Below are 20,962 nucleotides of genomic sequence, written 5' to 3'. Positions count from 1 at the left end.
GTGGGAAGCAGCGGCCTGCGCGCCAGCTCCTTGCCTGCAGAAATCTTCATTTGGAAGCACAAATATGGATATTTAGAGCAGGTACCTGGGTCTTTCCTGCAGAAAGTCTCCTACAAAGACCAGGCTTTAGGCAGGAGAGTTCACACCTCTGTGCTTGTGCATGTAACTTAAGGGGATATCGGCGGGCGGCTCGCTGCTGCGGCCAGCTGAGTTGAAGGGGCTGCCGCTGCAAGAAATGTGTGCGTTGTTGCGTTTAGAGAGGGGAGAACCTCAAACAGGAACGACTGCAGGAAACATTAGCAAGGAGACGCCCTCCAGAGGAACCTGGAAGAAGCTTCCAGGAAAAAGATTACAGTGGTAGAAATGAAGTGTGCCTTCCGTAAACACCAACCCGGCTGACATCATCTGACAGGGTTAGGTTAGTGCCTGGACTTTTCTTCGCACGGCCACTTGGTTATCACCATCTCAGGCCACTCAGCGTAGGAGGAGAGGAGCAGGTAGGGCAGACATGTATAAAGTTGCAAGCGTATATAAAAACAATTACCCTCCGCCCTCCCCGTGAGAACACAGCACACAGCAAAGGAGCAGTGTGAGCCACCGGCGTTGCGTGTGCGTACTCGCTTAAAAGGTGAGGGCCATTAGGATAAAGGGCATCTGAGTAGAGCATCCTATATCCACCCATGCGCCTCTTTCTTCTAGTTACTCCAGCTCATTAGTCGGAATAACTAGAGAAAGTTATAGTGGCCGTATCAGATGCCAGCTTTGGAGAGCCACTTGGGTCCACATCCTGAGAGTTCTGAGCCAGTGGTTCTATATTCCAATTTAACTATAGCTTTTCTTCTCTGCCGTTTACACATTGCACTCAAATTAAAATAGGCAGAACTGCTCATTGGGCCATCGATGCTAAATATGCTACTCTCCTCTCTTTGTGGGGCCCCTACTTCACCTTGATAGCAGTCAGTCACTGTGAGCCAACATCAGGTATTCAGAAGACCTGTGTCCTTTCAGACTATATTGCAACAAGGAGCAGGACCCGAGGTTATTGCAGAGAATTTATATTTCTATTGGCTCTATGTGGCCCAGAATTGTCTTCCCTTACCTTGAAATCATTAGGGCCCCGTTTGCATTCCATACCACACACTATTAGCTTACGTCACCAGCATTTTATATATTTCAAGATAGCCACAATTGGATCTGTTATTTAATTGGCTTTATGGTCCTCCATTGCCCTTTGTTATGACAAAATTTTCTTAGTGGAGACTGTCCTGGTGAATTCTACTGATGGACCAACCTGATGGGATTTACCTCGCACGGATGTATTTGAAGAATCTTTAATCTGTGAGTTTTATTGACTAGCTCTCATGGAGGATGGGCATGGTGGATGTTAGGCCATCCTGGGGGCTTTGTGTGGTCTTCTCTGTTCCAACAGCTCCCATTCCACAGCCCAGGGAAAGAATGTGCGATACCTTATGCCTGTGGATATGGGTAAATGGTCATATGAGGCGCATGTAGACTGAGTGGACAGACTATGAGAGCCGCATTGACCAAGACTCCATTTATTTTTCTAATTATCACCACTGGGTCCCAATGGAGGCTTTGGTGGCATTTTTGGGATGCTGTTTTCAGTGTCGGCTCTGATCTGAGGCTCAATAGCACCCAAATGTGTGGGCAGTTCACTTGCCTCTGAGTTGCTACAGGAGGTTTTAGAAATAGGCCAAAGGGTTACTGTTGTACGTATTTGTTTCGATTCTATTTCTCAGAGGACCGTCTTCTTTTTCAACTGATGGGCCATGGGCCTGAGAAGTTTAACTGAATTGGAACTTGGAGGAGAAGCCATACCTTTCCATTGGTGCAACTTTCCTATAGCTTTCCTCAGTTCTTTCAGGATGCACATGTACGTGTTAGAGAGCGTTCCGTAAGATTCAAGCTGCGTACCCCATTTCATAAAACGAACACCACTGATACAAATGGATATATCGGTCCAGACATAGTAATAGGGAAAGATTTCAGTGCACTACTTGGTCGGTCTGTTGGTCATCTAGACGCCTCTCCGAAAAGGACCATAAAGCTTTCGGGCTAATCTATACTATTAGATCAGGCAGATGGAAGAAGAGTCTAAGGATGTTTTGTTATACGCCCTATGTGTTCCAGGGATCCTCTGAAACCTTTTCCAAAACACATTTAAGATCATAAATCAATTCTTAACAAATATAAAAATTAAAAAAAATGTTCTTGTATCTTATCAGATCACAATGAAATGAAATCAGAAAGCAGCAGTGAAAGAGATTACACAAACTATACAGACATAAAGAGATTAAATAATATGCTTTTGAGTCACCAGTTCTCAGATAAATCAGCAAGGAAACTGTCAAATTTCTAAAATCAAATAAAATAAGAACACAACTTCTTAGAACCTAGGGTCTCCAGCAAAAGCAGTAAGTACTAACGTTTATAACCATGAGTGTCTGTAGTTAAAAAAAATGAGAGATCTTTTAATAATCTTCACACAAGACAGTCGCACAAAGACAACCATCACAGTTCCTTCCATACGCATAAGAACTGTGTACATGAAAATGGAAGAGGGCCTTTAGGAAAGGGTAGAAGGACGATGAAAGAGATTTAGAGAGAGGTATAACTGAAGTATATTATATACTATGTAGAATGTCATGATGAAATCCATTACTTTATTCCATTAATGTATGCTAATGAAATCATAAACATATATGCACATATGAAATAATATGCATATATCTGTAAAGCGTACAATAACAGATATTCCAAGTTTGTGTTCCTCTGTCCTACAATTGGTAACAGCAGATTCTCCTTCAAAATTCACCGATTGCTGGGGAAGTTACATTTCATTCCTGCTCCAGTTGCAATAACTAGGTGGTTACCCATCCCATAATTATAGCCATATTAATTCTCAGGGCTAAATGATTCTACCTGGATTCCTTTGTCATCTTATCATTGCCATTACTCCTATAGACCTACATTCTGCAGCAATGCTTCTACAAAAAAACGACAGCATGAGTAGACTGCTTCTACTCTGAATTTCCCCCACAATGCTGGTGCCCCCTTAACTGTGTCATTCTAATCACCTTAGTAAGCAGAGCATCCCTTGGACCACCCAGAAGCAAAATGTGTTTGCTGGGCTTGTGGCTGTTCAGAAGGAGTGTGTTCTAGCATACCTATGTCTCCTCTACCTTTGGTTGCTTCTTTTCCTTGGCGTTCTTTGCGCTAGTCATGTGTCATTACGCAACTTCAAAACTTGGCAGCCTAAGCACTGATCACTACAAACTCTCAGGGCCTGTGAGTGAGGGCTCAGAAGCAGCATCGTTGAATGGCTGGTGTCCTAGCATGTCATATGCTTCAGCAAAGATGCTGGTTGGCACCAGCGTCTCTTCTGAAAGAATCCAGTTTTAAACTCACTTCTGTGATAGCTGAGGACGCCTTCTTCCTTGACACCATTGGGATGAGAGCCTCAGCACCATTGTGGGTATTGTGTGAAGGTTGTCTCCAGCCTTTTATTTATTTATTTATTTTTATTTTTTGCCACACGAATCTTTCCCATATTGCAGCCGAATTAATCAAAGCCAGTGACAGAGGAAAGAGCCTGCAAGAAAGAGTTTACCAGCAAGAGGAAGTGACTTTAAAACCTGGTGGGGGATTTTCTTGATTAACGATGGAGGTAGGTGTTCGAGCTCAGCTTACTTGGTACTACTCTTGTGCCTGTGGTCCTGAGTTCTGTAAGAAAGCATGGTGAGAAAGCCACGAGGAACAAGCCAGTGAGTGGCACTCCTCCATGGCTTTCTGCATCACTTCCTGTCCTGCTGGAATCCTGCCCTGACTTGTCTCAGTGACAGATATGGACCCTTTCCTCCCCAGTTTGCTTTTGGCTATGGTGTTTATCACAGCAACAGAAATCCCCAACCAAGACAAACCCCAGTGAAGGGCATGCCTATGAATCTATAAACTTCTCCTGTGGTTCTTTCTCTTAAGGATTCAGAACACCTCCTGATGTTGTCCCTCTGTGTTACAACACCCAGACTGTAACACATAGCATTGAGTGGCCACTCTGCACACTCAAAGAGCATCAGTCACATATCCCATGAAGTGAGCATAACCGAGGTCACCTGTGAGGTTGTCTATCCAAGAAAGTATAGAACACTGAACGAGAGAACTGAAATTCAAAATGCAAAGAGTGGCATTCCACTGCAGAATACTAAAAACAAAAACCAAAAACAGTAAGACTAAACTTTATTGTTTAAAAATGCAAACCTAGGTGACTGAATTTTGAAGAAATAAAAAAGACTACCTTAAAAGTTGGAATCGTGACTCTGTGGTAGAGGGAGGGAAGGAGATATAGCCAAGAAAGACATCTAGGAATTTTACTTGAGGAAATAAAGACTCTCCACTGGGCTTGGGGGACGGGGGTAGACACTGGCTTAATAATTATTTTCTATATTACACATGAATATTTCATATACAGTCCAGTATACCCGTGCTTTTTAAAATTATTCCAAATGTGGGGATTGCTGTGACCACCATGGCCAACAGAGTAACAATCTGTGGGAGGCAACAGGGCAGTTTGGTTCAGCATGACTAAATAGTTTATTTTAGACAAATTTAAGCACAAATTGGTGAAAACCTTCCTGGTGACAATTAACTCAATTCCTTGTGTACAGCAAATCACACACAAGGAAGAAAGTAATCTTAATAAAAATTGAACTTGACTACATAGAAACTCTTTCTAAAGACCATGTGACATTGTCCATAAAGATGAGTTCTGTAGATTGACTACAAGTGACAGCTCCCATAAAACTAGGCTCTATAGACGGACTAAGAAAAACAAGCTCATGATAAGGCGGAGGATCTGGTGTGGTCCAGGCCACACAGGTAGTGCAATGGTCAGTAGGCTAGTAATACCCACATCTGCTCTCATCGTTTTTGGTTGGTTCCAGGCTACCCATCCCTTCTGCTGAAGGAACAACACTGTGTGTTTAATATTTCAGGTGCCCCCTATTTGTGAGCACAAAGACCTCTGTGCCTCCTACAACCAAACACTTAAAACTGGGTATAGATAAATAACATACAAAGATGAACAGAACCAAAGTGAAATTAAATCAACAATATGTGGACATCGTTATTACTTCACAAACTGATCTGAATATATCTATCATTTCACAACAGGCACAACAAAAAAAAACCCATTTAATATATATTCTGAAAACACAACTGAAACTTGATTTTTAACATAAAGCAACCTAGATGAAATGCAAAATAAGGTTTAAAACTAACTATTTGTGTCTCTATTTAGATAAAGATATAAATGGAGAAAAAAGTCAGACTGAAACCTGCCTACTGACGGTATATCTTAGCTACATATAGGACACATAGGAAGTATTTATTAAATATAATGGGCTATGCATTTATGTAGCACAAGTGATGCCCAATGAGAGAAGTCTGGTTTGCTTACTGTGCATTTTAAGTACCTACTGATGAGTTCGAGGCCAGCCTGGTCTACAAGGCAAGTCCAGGAAAGCAAAGGCTACACGGAGAAACCCTGTCTCGAAAACACACACACACACACACACACACACACACACACACACACACACACACACACACCCCTAAATGAAGTATCTATTGACACCAGGCATTCAGTTACTTATGTTTTCAGTAGAAACTGGCCTGGTTCTTGGGATGGACGGCATTTGCACGTGCCAACCTTGCCCATTCTCATTTCCACAGTGCTTAACTGAGCTCTTTTATTATGTCATCATAAAAGACAGAAAGCTAAACAGCTCAAGAGGAGGAAAATTCTATAACAGGAAAAAAAATTATTCACTACAGTCTACTCTGTGTGATGAAGGAGGTGTTTGTAAATGTGGTCCAGACATTCATTATGAATTCTACTTAAACATCTTGTGGATAGAACTTACAGTTATGTGGGACGATGATGTCCTCACTTCTGGGTTTCCTCTGTAAGGTCACTCTGTGGAAGGTCTAGCTACAGTGACTTTTCACTGTGGGTCAAGCTGGAGCAGTTTCTCTCACCCACATGAATCTGCCGGTGTTGTTAATAGAGTAGCTTCCAACCATAAAGAGTGTTACGAATGCTTAAACTTCGCTGTTTATAATTCAGGATGATTTCCCTATTATTCAAATACCGTTCGCTAAATTTTATTATTTTGCAACCTATATACTTAATTGAAATGGACACAGATGCACGTAATACAGAGAATTGAAGGAGGTGGGTCTCAAACGTCAACACCTCTTGAGAGAATCTGAGAAGGCTGGGAATCTTCTGAGCTCCAGGCTCTACTCCAGACCAATTAAATAGGGATGGTTCTGGGCAGAAACCAAGAATCGGCCAGCTTGCAACATCCCTCAGGGTGGTTTCACCATGTGGTCATCCGTGGGAGCCACTGGCTCAGTGAAGGGCGTTATTTATCTATAGTCTATGAAAAGAATGTATGTTGTCTTTTGGGACTGCAAAGATGGCTCAGCAGTTGCTGTGCTTACAGCAAGCAGAGTTTGGTTCAAGGATCAGGCGTGTCAGAGGACTCAGAACTTTCCTTTAACTCCAGTTCTGATGTCCTCTACTGGCTTCTACAGACACCTGCATACACATGCATACTCGCACACATATGCACACCCCCACGCCCCTGCAATAAAAACAGGCCTGAAAGAAAACTGAGTATTGCGTCACACTCCCTGAAGCCATAAAAATAGATCTTAGCAAGTAGCATATTCTGATTTTAAAGGCAAGAGGAAATGTCTTTCTTAAATGTCTCCTTAAATCCCTGTAGAAGTCTCTGTGATAAACAAAATGCCTTTCATTGATGCTTTTATTTGTCTTTGTATCCTTTTTTTTTTGGTAGGTGTTTTTGAGAAATGGGTTCTCTTCCTGGTTGTCCTGGTTTTTTGTATATTTAAGTCTGTGCATGAATTTGCGTACATCCATCAGAAGTCCCGGTTTCTTAGGCTATAAGAGATACTTTCATAGAACTGCATCATCACCATTCTGTCCGACAGATACAGTGGGTCACAGAAAAGGAGAAGAAAGTAAAGAGAACCAAGATGAATGATGTCAAGTGACAGCTCCCCTGGAGCAAACTGTAACAGGAAAGGCACTTAACTGGTGGCTTAGCAACAGTGGACAGGGAACCAGGAAAAGGAACTCTTGTTTTTCGTCCACCTTGAAAATTTAACCAGGAAAAGAAACTTGCCTAATTTGATAATCATCTATAGTAATATAAACAATAACAAAGAAAGAATGCTTATTGTGAGGACATCAGCCCCTCAGCAGGGTATAAAAGGGCATGTAGACAGGGAGACTCCCACTTCCAAACCTTCCAACACACTTTCTTGTGAATCCACCCAGAACCTCCACCTCCGACACCATGGTCAACTCCTGTTGTGGCTCTGTCTGCTCTGAGGAGGGCTGTGGCCAAGGCTGCTGTCAGCCCAGCTGCTGCCAGACCACCTGCTGCAGGCCCAGCTGCTGCAGGCCCAGCTGCTGTGTGTCCAGCTGTTGCAGGCCCCAGTGCTGCCGGCCTAGCTGCTGCCGCCCCAGCTGTTGTATCTCTAGTTGCTGCCGCCCCACTTGTTGCACATCTAGCTGCTGCAGGCCTTCTTGCTGCTGCCCCAGCTGCTGTGTGTCCAGCTGCTGCAGGCCCCAGTGCTGCCAGTCTGTGTGCTGCCAGCCCAGCTGCTGTCGCCCAAGCTGCTGCAGGCCCAGCTGCTGTGTGTCCAGTTGCTGCCGCCCCTGCTGTAGCAGTTCCAGCTGTTGTGGGACCAGCTGCTGCAGACCCAGCTGCTGCATTTCTAGCTGCTGCCGCCCCACCTGTTGCCAGACCAGCTGCTGCCGCCCCAGCTGCTGTGTGTCCAGCTGTTGCAGGCCCCAGTGCTGCATCTCCAGCTGCTGCCGGCCCACCTGTTGCCAGACCACCTGCTGCAGAACCACCTGCTGCCGCCCAGCATGCTCTAGTGGTTCTTGCTGCTGAGCACTATCACCCACAGTCTCCTGTCCTTCATCACACAGGAGTCCTAATATAGACCATCTGTGTTCTGAATCCCAAGAGACCCGTTATAAAGCCTCTACCACAACTGAGATTGATTGGGACAACAAATATATTTCCCAACTCTCATCAGCTTGGAATTTGTCTAACATGAACACACATTTGAGCCTTCTTTTACCTTTGTAAACTTTTGCAGTAATTTGTTCTGTGCCATATTTAAAAAAGAAAACAAATTTCTTACATCCTAAATAAATCGAAAGTTTGAAGGTACATAAATAAAATGGCTTTGTATCTCTTTATTTTTCTTGCTTAAATCATCCTCAACTGCCCCTTACTGCCTTGGTAAGGTAAGCTGAGTGTTTACTGGATCACGCAGGAAACAGTCATTCCACTGGGTATCTGAGCCTCATGAGTAGGAACAGTCTAGCATATCTACTTCTCTGCACCTTTTGATTCTTCGTTCCTCCTTTATGGGTCATGAGAGACCAAGTGAATCGAGAGTAACAATCAACAGTCATGCTTTCCTTCCTGAGCGTGCAACAGCTAAAACACACCACATTTGTCATCCGTTTCTGTGGAGCCAGGTACAGACAGGCTGTGATGTCTGTGTCCTTATGAAGGGACCTTCTGTGAAGAGTTGGTCACCAAGAAGAAAGCCACAGTTTTGCTCACCTCATTCTCGATGGTTGCCATGTGCTGTTGGTTAGCAGTAGGTGGCTCACAGCCAGAGAACAGCAGGTAGAAAGAACTGAGGCCCATTTTAAGAGAACTCTGTTCCCAGGTAGAATATAATATCAAGCAAGGGGGGCGGAGAGAATGAAAATATTGATATTCTATGCAATGCTCACAAAATTTCTATGAAGCCAAACTACACTGTTTACAGATATCTATTAGAGGGCTAAGAGACCCACAGCCAAATATTAGGCAGAGCTCAGGGAACTCTGTGCAAAAAGGGGAGGAACGATTATACGAGCCATAGTTGTCGAGGACACCAGGAGAACACGAGCCACAGAATGAACTAAGCAGGGCTCTTAGGGGCTTACAAAGGCTGAAGTAGCAATCACAGAGCCTACCTGGGTCCCCACTAGGTCGTCTGCATATCTCTTGTAGTTGTTTAGCTTGGGATTTTTGTGATACCCCTGAGAGTGGGAATGAGGGGTGTCTCTGACTCTTTTGCCTACTCTTGGGACCCTTTTCCTTCTACTGGGTTGCCTCATCCAGTCTTGATATGAGGGTTTGTACCAAGTCTTACTGTATCTTGTTATGCTCTGTTCAGTTGATAGCCCTGGGAGGCCTGCTCTTTTCTGAAAGAAAACAGAGGAAGAGTGGATGTGGGGGAGAGGGAAAAAGGAGGATGGGCCAAGAGGAGAGGAGGTGGGGGAGACTGTCATGGGGATGTATTGTAATAGGAGAAGAATTTTTTAATTCCAATAACAAATCCTCCACCCCTCCAAAAAAGAAAGGAAGGAAGGAAAATCAAAGCAACAATGCAATGATTCTGTTGGGTTATGTGAGTAGAGATGTGGTCATCACATACAGCCATTCTTGGGGATGAAATGTCTCTTTTGACTTGGCCTTAGGCTATACTTCCTTAAGAGCTACTGTGTTGCAAATGGACACTTACACATTTCTAGTGTATATGCGTTTTTATAACAATAAAGATTGAACTGAAACGCTTTCATTCATCGCATATGCATCTGTCCACCCATTCAATGTATATTCATTAGTACTTAAAGGAGCTCTGTTTTTAATTATAAGGAAGTTAATTGTATTGGAAGTATGTGACTTTCCACCAGATATACTTACTGTAGTCAGAACACGATGTCATAAATAAGACACGGTTACTCACCTAATTATCCAGGTGAGCTATAGACAAGACTCATACCAAAATTTTGTGAAAAAAAATAGTTGTATGTACTAACATGGTGATTGACAAGATAGACTCTCAGCCTGTGCCAGGTTTCTGAAAGACACCATCTAGCACCTAGATGTCAAATACATTTGTCTTCTCTGCATTCTAACTGCACTGTTTTTCTAACTGGCTTTTTTTTCCCATTATGATATTCTAAAAAAGATGAAAAGAGAAATTTAATATGTGACTCCCAAACCTCTACCAGAGAACTCCTACAGATGATAAACACCTTCAGCAAAATGGCTGGATACAAAATTAACTCCAAAAAAAAAATCAGTAGCCTTCCTTTATACAAATGATAAATGGACTAAGAAAGAAATTAAGGAAGCAACACCCTTCACAATAGCCAAAAACAATGTAAAATATCATGGTGTAACTCTAACAAAGAAAGTGAAAGGTGTGTATGACAAAAACTTCAAGTTGCTGAAGAAAGAAATTGAAGAAGATATCAGAAGATGGAAAGATATTTTATGCTCATGGATCAGTAGGATTAGCAGAGTAAAAATGGCCATCTTGCCAAAAGCAATCTACAGATTTAATGCAATTCCCATAAAAATTTTAACACAATTCTTTACAGACCTTGAAAAAGAAATTCTCAAGTTCATATGGAAAAAAAATCCAGGATAGCTAAAATAATTTTGTACAATAAAAGAGGTTCTGGAGGTATAACCCTCTCTGATTTCAAACTATAATACAAAGCAACAGAAATAAAAACTGCATGGTATTGTCATAAACACAGACAGGTTTATCAATGGAATTGAATCAAAGACTCAAAAATAAACCCACATTCCTACGGACACTTGATTTTTGACAAAGGAGACAAAACCATACGATTGAATAAAGAAAGCATGTTCAATAAATGGTACTGGTCTAACTGGATGTCTGCATTTAGAAGTATGCAAATAGATCCATATTTATCACCCTGCACAAAACTCAAGTCTGAGTGGATTAAAGACTTCAACATAAAACCAGATACACTAAATCTAATAGAAGAAAAAGTGGGGAATAGCCTTGAACTCATTGGTACAAGAGACAACTTCCTAAACAGAATATCAGCAACTTAGATACTAAGATCAACAATACATGGGACATCATGAAATTGAAAATCTTTTGTAAGGCAAAGGACACTATCAATAGAACAAAATGGCAGCCTGAAGATTGGGAAAATAGCTTCACCAACCCTAAAGAACTTAAGAAATTAAACAGTACCTAACCAAATAACCCAATCAAAAATGGGACACAGAGCTAAACTGAGAATTCTTAACAGAGGAATCTCTAATGGCCAAGAAACACTTAAAGAAATTCTCAATGTCCTTAGTCATCAGGGAAATGCAAATCAAAGCGACTCTGAGATTCCATTTTACTCTTGTCAGAACGGCTAAGATGAAAAACTCAGGTGACAGCACATGCTGGTGAGGATGTAGAGGAAGGGGAGCACTCCTCCATTGCTGGTGGGAGGGCAAACTTGTACAACCACTTTGGAAACCAATCTAGAGGTTTCTCAGAAAATTGGGGATAGTTCTACCTCAAGACCCAGCTATACCACTCCTGGGCATTTACCCAAAGACACTGCACTATACCACAAGGATACCTGTTCAACTATGCTCATAGCAGCTTTATTGGTAATAGCCAGAATCTGGAAACAACCCAGCTGTCCCTCAACCAAAGAATGGATAAAAAAATGTGGTACATTTACGCAATGGGATGCTACTTTAGCTATTAACACACACAAAAAAAAAAACCATGCAATTTTCAGGCAATTGGACAAATGGATAGAACTGGAGAATATTATCCTGAGTGAGGAAACCCAGACTCCAAAAAGACACACATGCTATGTACTCACTTACATAGTGGTGTAATGTCCACTTACAAGTGGATATTAGCCATAAACTACAGGATAACCATGCTACAATCCACAGACCCAAACAAGGTGGGCCCAAGGGAGCATGCTTGAATCTTCCTCAGAAGGGAAAGTAGACATCCAAAGTGGATGAAGAGAGGTAATGGGATGGAAGAAGGGATGGGAAGGAGAGCGAGAATGGGGATCAGGTTGGGAGGGTGGAGAGTGGGGGTGGGAGGTGAGATAGAAACCAATAAGGGGCATCTGGGACAGGCTGGAGATGCTATGACCGGGTAGGTTCCTAGAAGGATATGGGGTGACCTTAGCTGAGACTCCTAGCAGCAGAGAATATGGAGACTGAGGTGGCCATCTCCTATAGGCAGGCAGGACTTCCACTGGAGGGAAAGGACACCAACCTTACCACAAAACCTTCAATGCCAGATTTACCCTGCCTACAAGGTATGCAGTGATAAAGATGGAACAGAGATTAAGGGGATGGTCAGACAATGACTGGCCCAACTTGAGACCCTCCCATGGGAGAGAGCCAGCCCATGACACTAGTAATGATATTCTGCTATGGTTGCAGAGAAGAGCCTGGTGTAGCTGTCCTCTGAGAGGCTCTACCCAACAGGGGATGGAACAGATACTGAGACTCACAGCCAAACATTACACGGAGCTCAAGGAGTCTTGTGGAAGAGTTGGGGGAAGGATATAGGGACCCAGAGGTGACAAGAACTTTACAAGAAGGCCAACAGAGTTAACTAACTGAAGACCAAGGGGGCTTACAGGGACTGAACCACTATCAAAGAGCCATGCATAGATTGGGCCAAGGCCCCTACACACATTTAGCTGATGGGCAGCTTGGTGTTCATGTGAGTCCCCTAGCAAGTGGAGCAGGGACAATCTCTGGCATGGGCTCTGTCACCTGCTTTTGGATCACTTTCCCCTTACTGGGCTGCCTTGTTTGGCTTCAGTGAAAGTAGACTGGTTTAGTCTTGATGCAACTTCATGTGCCAGTCAGGTTGTTGTTGTTGTTGTTGTTGTTGTTGTTGTTGTTGTTGTTGTTGGACTCTCCTTTTCTGAGGAGAAAGGGAGTGGAGGAAAGGGAACAAGAGAAGGAGAGTGGGACCTGGAGGAGAGGAGGGAAGGGGGCTGAGATAGGGATGGAAAGTTAATAAATAAATACAATTTAAAAATTATTTTGGAAAGAGAAGTTTAAAGTTTAAAGTCAAATGGAATACTATTCAGCTATTAAAAACAAGGAATTACTGAAATTTGTGGATAAATGGATTGAGCTAGAAATGATCATAATGAGTGAGTTAACCCAGAAGCAGAAAGACTCAAATGGTATATACTCACTTATATCTGCATATTAGCCCAAGGGGCATGTCCCACGAAAGCCTTCACTTATCAGGAAACTGAGACAGAGGGGAGGACATTCTAGTGGGACTCTAGATGAGAGAAGCATGGGAGAATGGCAAAGTAGAAGGATCCAGAGGGTCCTAGAAACCTACAAGTAGAACATTATGATAGGCAGATTTGGGCCCAGGGGTCCCGCTCAAACTAAGGCACCAGCCAAGGACAATACAGGCCGTAAAACTTTAAACCCCTACCCATATCTAGCCAATGGTCAGAACATTCTCCACAGTAGAGTGGAGAGTGGGATATGACTTTCACACATACTCTGGTGCCTCACCTTTGACCATGTCCCCTGGAGGGGGAGACCTGGTGGCACTCAGAGGAAGGACAGCAGGTTACCAAGAAGAGACTTGATACCCTATGAACATATACAGGGGGAGGAAGTCCCCCTCAGGAGCAGTCATAGGGGAGGGGAATAAGGGGAAAATGGGAGGGAGGGAAGAATGGGAGGATACAAGGGATGGGATAACCATTGAGATGTAACAAGAATTAATTAATAAAAAAAGAAAAAAAAAGTTTAAGGTCAAGAGACAGTAAACCTCACTTACATAATGCAAGTACAGCCTAGGTGGAAGCTGCATGAGTCTGGTGCAGCACACTGGGCATCATCAATTGTCTGGTCTGCTTGCTTAGACTCCCAGTACATTTTAGCAACAGGTATGTTGAGTGATGTCTCTCAGGGTGGGGTTTCCTCTTTAATACACCAGTGTGCCATCTATAGCAACTTCCCACTGGGCTTCAGTCCCATTCTCAGTGCTTGTGACTCTGCTGGTCTCCAATACTCAGAGCTCAATGTGTCCAGTTCAGGGGACACATCCTCTGTAATTTTAGATGCCACTTGGTGGTATGTACCTGATTTGGCATGTTCTCTTCTGAACAGAATCAGCAATGTGTTGTGGAAGATTTAAGGAGAGGGATTTCAAGCTTTGTTGGGCACTGGAATAAACTGAAGAGTTTTATAAATGCTCGACACACACGATCTACCTCAGACCTTGGAATGGACTCACTGTTTCAGCTGTGGGTGGGGGGCGGCTGGCTTTGTTCTCACACGTAGTTTTCAGTGTTGGGCTTGATCACAGGCCCTTGTATTTGCTAGGCAAGTGTTCTACAACTGAGCTAAACCCCAGCCCCGAGGAGATGCCTTCATTATCCTGGTTCTACAGAGAAACCTCTTCTCTAAGAACCAACCGTGTCTGTATTTTTCACTCTGTGTCTATGATGCAGCAAATCGAGCAAGCATTTTACTACTATGGATAGCTAAGTTTTTACGTCTTTCTCTTTCTTCAGCACTACAGAGAGAAGCCTCAAGTAAACGCTCGAGATTGACGAGTTTGCTTCGCAAGCCGGTGAGATGAAAGTCTTGCAGAGGGACTTGTCTTTTAAGGATCCTAAGGATGACGTCATCTCCAGCTGGTCTCTGGGAAGCAGAGGAGGCAGCACACCTCCTTACCTGAAGCTCTAATCACCTGGCCAGTGGGGTGGGGGCTTTGCTCCCTTGAAGTCTGTACTCTGACCACAGTATGAGCAGACACAAGCTAAAATCTCCTCATCGAAGTACCAGCTTTCAGTCCTTTTCTTGTTATATCATTCTTAAAAGAAAAGCTGAAAGGAGCAGTCCAGCCACCATTCTAACCAAGGAGCAGGAGAGTCTTGTATATCTAAAAGTCCCAGGCAGGGCTGTGACAGACACAGAAAAGTTGGGGACAAGCTAACTAACATCTTGCCAACCTTCTAATGCTGTGGCCCCTTTATTACAGTTTCTCGTGGTGTGGTGACCACCTCCCCCTCCATAAAATTGTTTCATTGCTACTTCATAACTGCAAGTTTGATAATATTATGAACAATAATGCAAATATCTGTGTTTTCTGATAGTCTTAGGAGACCCCTGTGGAAGGCAACCTCCAAGGGATCATGGTACACAGGTTGAGAACCACTGATCTAGATTAAGAGGCAATGGCATGTTATCTAATAGGGATTCCAAAGTCTCGAAACAGAGACAATGTGGTTGGCAGGATCAGTTAAAGCCCGAAGACAGATGGCAAAGACATAAGGTCAAAGGGCACAGCTCAGGGACATGCATGCATTTTATGATATAGCTCAGCTGTGCCGTCAAATGTCACTCTCTCCTTAGTGACATGAAAATTAGTTTTAGATTTTTGTTTTTTGTTAGAAAAAAAGTGAATGAAACTCAACATTTTACCATCCAGCTTACCACTGGAGATTATTCCATTTTCAGTTTTAAAAAAATCTAGAAACTCTATCCCAGTCTGTATGGGAGGTCTGGAGACCTACCTTGCCCTGTCTGAATCACGCACGATGAGCCATCAAACTAATTCAGCTTTATCCTCCTTGGTCATGAGAAAAGATCTGCAGGAATCATAATTACCTAAGAGTGGACAGTTGTGCTGTGTAGTATGAGACTTAAGGACAGAGTGACAAGACATATAGTGTATTGTGGAAACTCTTCTAGAAGGAACTAAAGCTTATAAGACACCTAGCAGATAGCTTCTCAAGAGCTGACAATGAGCCCTAACACATCAGGAAGAGGAAACTGTTTTACATCTACCTTGATAATTTATCCAGGAAAATAAACTTGCATAATTTGTTAATCATCTATTTATTACCATAAACAATAACAAGGAACGAATACTGCATGTGAGGACAACAGCCCCTCAGCAGGGTATAAAAGGGCATGTGGGCAGGGAGACTCCCACTTCCAAACCTTCCAACGCACCTTCTTGTAAACCCACCTAGAATCTCCAGCTCCGACACCATGGTCAACTCCTGTTGTGGCTCTGTCTGCTCTGAGGAGGGCTGTGGCCAAGGCTGCTGCCAGCCCAGCTGCTGCTGTGTGTCCAGCTGCTGCAGGCCCAGCTGCTGTGTGTCCAGTTGCTGCAGACCCAGTTGCTGCAGGCCCCAGTGCTGTCAGTCTGTGTGCTGCCAGTCCACCTGCTGCCGTCCTTCCTGTTGCATTTCTAGCTGCTGCAGGCCTTCTTGCTGCCGCCCCAGCTGCTGTGTGTCCAGCTGTTGCAGACCCAGCTGCTGTCAGTCAGTGTGCTGCCAGCCCACCTGCTGCCGCCCCAGCTGCTGTGTGTCCAGCTGCTGCAGACCTCAGTGCTGCATCTCCAGCTGCTGCCGCCCCAGCTGTTGCCAGACCAGCTGCTGCCGTCCCAGCTGCTGTGTATCCAGCTGCTGCAGACCTCAGTGCTGCATCTCCAGCTGCTGCCGCCCCACCTGTTGCCAGACCAGCTGCTGTCGCCCCAGCTGCTGCAGACCCCAGTGCTGTATCTCCAGCTGCTGCCGCCCCACCTGTTGCCAGACCACCTGTTGCAGGACCACCTGCTGCCGCCCAGCATGCTGTAGTGGTTCTTGCTGCTGAGAGCACTCTCACTCACCAGTCTCCTGTTCTTCATCACCCACCTGATGTAGACCATATATAAGCTGAACCCCAAGAGTCCCACACCCTGTAAAGCCTCTCTCTTAACTGATTTTCAACCCTCCAAACACACTGTCTTTTTCAAATGAACACAAGATTGATTTTTCTATAAAATATGTTAAGGTTATCTTATCCTCACACTTTGTTCTCTTCAGTTTTCAAAAACTGATCCCTCCCCGCCTACATCCTGAATAAACTGTAGTTTTGCAAGCATACAAGTGTACGTATGTCTCATCTCTTGAGTTGCCATCCTCATTTGTCAATATTTTGGCTCATCTCTTACAACGGGAAGACCACAGCAGACGATTCCAGGTGTGTCTGCTCTGTTCCACCTGTGTTCATCTTCCTATATAGAAGGTCTCCTAGGGCAAGCACACACATCTCCTCGACCATCTCTAGTTGAAGAGTGGCCCTGTAGGAAAGATAGTAAACACCACTGTGCACAGAGCTCAAGCAGTGAAGTTGAGTTGTGATCACGTGCTCTCTCCCTCACTTCCTTCCTAGATGAAGTGTGTCATGGTGGCGTTCCCTGAGGCCCTGGGTGTCATGGGAGCTAGTTGTCTCCCAGGGTGCTCCGCTCCTTGAGTTTTCCATTGGCTTCCTCTTTGCCTGGTGTAATATTTCTAGTTTAAATACTTCCTGAGACCATAGCCCAAGTAACTACTTCATGTCCGCTGCTGCACTCCACCATATCTAGATAGCCTTACTGCGGAAGCAACCCAAGAATTCTGCATCCCTAATCATGTGTCACCTGACACTGAGACAGGGTGGGTTACTCCTAATCCCAGAATTGCTGCTCACTGCAGTGATCTATCTCATGAACCTGTAGCTACAGCTTCAGCCCAATATTTGTCTATCTCATGAACCTATAGCTACAGCTTTAGCCTAATATTTGTACAATTGTGTTACACTAGACACCTTAAGTCTTTTTGTGGTTACTGTTTTTAATGCCAGAATGTTTTTATTTAGTATTTAATAGTTAAACAATAGAGTGGGTCTCCTTATGGCACTTTCATATGTATAGAAAGCAATCCTTTCTCTGGTCGGCTGGCTTACCGTCCCTGACACTCACCCCATCGCTGCCCTCCTGCAGACCCTAATCCTTTCTCATCTCAGTTCTCCATCTTCTTCAGCCTTTTCTGAGTCAGTTTCGCAGATGAGACATTTGATGAGTCTCCTCCTGAGCCACATTTCTTTTACTTAACATGGTGTTCCATTCTTTTTTCCTGCAAGGATTTAATCCTTCCTGATGGGTGACAATGGCCTCCATTGTGTGCATGTGCCGTTTTCATCACTCACTCATCCGAAGACGCACACTGAGCTTATTTTAGGGCTTGACTATTCTAAGCAGCAACTCTATAAACAGGTGTGTCGCCCTCAGTGCCACTCTGTGCACATCCAGGGGTAGCATAGATAGAGGGATCATTTGAGAGTTCTACTAGTTTTTGAGAAAACTACAAAGGCGCTGTGTTGAAGGTTATGGCCAAAAGCTTTCAGTACCTATGGCCACAAGGCAGACACCTCCAGATGGAATCTACAGCTAAACACAACTACTGAGGAATAAGGAGGAGAACAGTGTGAGTCACTCTGACACCGCTCAAAGATGACCCGAGTAGGCCACCCTGCCACCTCCTTCACACATTTACCGCCTTTGCTCTGCACTCACCAACTCGCTAATCAAAATTACGATAGAAAGTTATCTTCAAACTATCGGTTAGTGGGCACCTGCTGTGTTATGCCACTTGCCTCATAGAGCTACCAAAGTTACAACCCGAGAGTTCAGAAGACTTGGCTACAATATCCTTATTGGTTTGTGGCTGTTGTATTTCTCCACTGGCAATTGAAATTACAACTAAAAACACCAGGACTGCCCCCGTGTGTCTGACATCTAATGTAGTCCTCCCCACCCCACAGGTGTGTCCAGAGGCTTGTCCTTTAGCTTTTTTTTTCAATCTAGCCAATCAGACAACCAAGATATCCCGTTATCACACTAGGTTGCACGGCGTGGTAGTAGGAATGGTGAAGAGCAATTACCAAAGGTTTCACATCCCCTTTTATGCTTTGAGAGCTTATATTTCATATCTCAGGGAACCAATGGGTTGGGTTTCACATCAGGTGTGTGTGGGACCCAATGGACCAACCACAAGAGTGGCTTGAAGTAACACACACATATTTTCCTGCTCTCACTACTGGATTCTAATGGAGGCCATGCAGGCATTTTCACATGCAGCTGTCACTGTCCATTCTCTTTGGCTATCCAACACCATACAGATATATGGACATCCCGATTTCTTCCGCATAGATAACCATGCATCACATCTGTATATATGTACATGTACACACACACACACACACACACACACACACACACACACACACACACACACATGGACGTTGTGGCTTTTTTGTTGGCAAGATTATAATGTTTCAATTGATGGTCCAGAGATTAGCAAAATATATAGGGTTAGTTACACATACATGTAGAACCCTAGAGCCTATATTTGTGGCCATGCCAGTTTTGGTTGTCTATCTTGAATTATGAGTAACTCCAAAATCACTTAATGGTCCCTATATAACCCCTTGAGTTACAGTACTCCACATTGTCCTACATTAACTCTGATAATTATGATGTTCACCAAGGCTGTCTGGGATCTTGTCTGTTCACCCCTGGAGAGCTGCAGTCTACTGTAGTATTTATTGTCAATGTTCCAGCTTTAGTGACATGGCTGTACTGAGTTTCTCTGTGACACTGGTCACCTTACTGCCTGCTTTTCCCATATCATCTTAGCTAGCAGTGTCTCCATGCCACCAAGGAAACCACCTATTGGGTCTTCTGGACATATGAATACACTTATTCCAACATACCCATTTCTCTGTAGAGTTTGACCCCCTTCTTCACCTTTCTATGAGTTGTGTGGGACCAGATAAATATTGATTAATAATCTGTATCTCTTATATTTACTCAAAATGTAGCAACCAACCCACAACACACTCATTATTTCACAGTTTCTGTGCTTCAAGAGTCAGGTGCAGTCAGACTTCCTAGTGTGTTACAAGGTTGTCACTGGGGTCATGTGCAAGGAGTCAACTGAAAAAAATTGGATTCCATGATCACTTATGTGGTGGCTAAGAGTATTTGATCCTTGGAAGCAGATGGAGTGGGAGACCCAGTGCTGGCCAGGTGGTGAACTCAGGCTGATCTCAGGGTTTTTTGTTTTGTTTTTGTCTGCTTTTTTCCACTTCAGGAATCTCTCCCACTTAGTATGAGTTCATGAAAAAAAAGCCAAGGATGGAGTAAAAACCTGGAGGACAGAGAGGACTACAGACAGGAAAGCGACAAACCTCCCGTCATCTCACCAGTGAATGTTTCTATATGCTGTTGATTAGAAGCAAGGGGCTTGAGGACAAGAAATTACATACATCTTAAACACTAGAAAACCGACAACAGTTGGTGGTTTCTTTCAAAATTGCCTGCTCCAGCTGGCAAAGGAATAAAAATAAATGTGCTTAGGAAAATTATCTTTATGTAACATCCACAAACTTACTGTGTAATTAAACTGCATTTGTTGGAGACAGGCACCCAATGAGGTAGCATCATGGCTAAGAAAAGTAATATAAAAGCAATTTGGAATTAATAATAGTGATTCTCCCCCACCCCCGAGGTCAAATGATACATGTGATCATGGGAGCCAGTGTTCCACATGCAGTCATTTCATACCAAGCTCAATTCCCTATTGTTCCACTCTCATTGATGTGGCTTGGGTCCTGTGAGTTCTGGAGTGACCTAAAATAATAAAGAGGACTATTAGACTTTCAATCTACAGTGTTCAAAGATCAGTGGTTCTAAGCCACAGACAATTGCTTTCTATTAGTTAAATAACCACTATTGAATATATATATATATATATATATATATATATATATATATATATGTGTGTGTGTGTGTGTGTGTGTGTGTGTGTGTGTGTGTGTGTGTGTATTGGTTTCAGGGGGTTCAATCTTGCAGCCACTAAGGACTTGTGCTGGCCAAAGGTTTGTGATTCTGCCTATGTAAGCTCTCTATGCAGTGAGAACTTACTATCTATTTAGCTATGGGGAAAGAGCCTTCTTCATCTTCCTAAATGGAAATAAAAACTTTCTTACTAATTAACACAGTCTTTAAGCAATACCTTTATTTCATCTGTGGTCCCTCTAATAACAGTGAAACAAACAAACAACAACAAACTTCCTACGTGTATCATTGTTTAAAGTATACATATCATCTAATTTACAACTTCAAGCCAATGAAAACCCAAGTAAATCAAATGCACGCTAAGCAAGTAAGTGTGATA

General features: G+C 43.5%; 1 protein-coding gene across 2 annotated transcripts; it reads left to right on the top strand.

Annotated features, from left to right (window-relative positions):
- Nucleotides 1–7,406: 7,406 nt before the first annotated feature.
- LOC311578816 (uncharacterized protein) lies at nt 7,407–16,843 on the top strand (the record flags this gene model as incomplete). 2 transcript variants are annotated; one of them, XM_084748876.1, is made up of 2 exons in its annotated part: nt 7,407–7,826; nt 16,332–16,843. In XM_084748876.1, 2 exons carry the CDS (start codon nt 7,407–7,409, stop codon nt 16,572–16,574), a joined length of 663 nt encoding a protein of 220 aa, XP_084605002.1. In that variant the 3' UTR covers nt 16,575–16,843. The 2 variants fall into 2 exon arrangements, with proteins under 2 accessions (XP_084605002.1, XP_084605003.1); XM_084748877.1 differs by having other exon boundaries at nt 7,407–7,969; nt 16,055–16,843.
- Between the last annotated feature and the right edge of the window lie 4,119 nt (nt 16,844–20,962).

This window comes from Acomys minous (assembly GCF_964271855.1).
Source record: "Acomys minous genome assembly, chromosome: 12".
Classification (NCBI taxonomy): Eukaryota; Metazoa; Chordata; class Mammalia; order Rodentia; family Muridae; genus Acomys; species Acomys minous.
The sequence above is the reverse complement of the archived record's forward strand: the minus strand, read 5'-3'. Positions and strand labels throughout refer to the sequence as shown.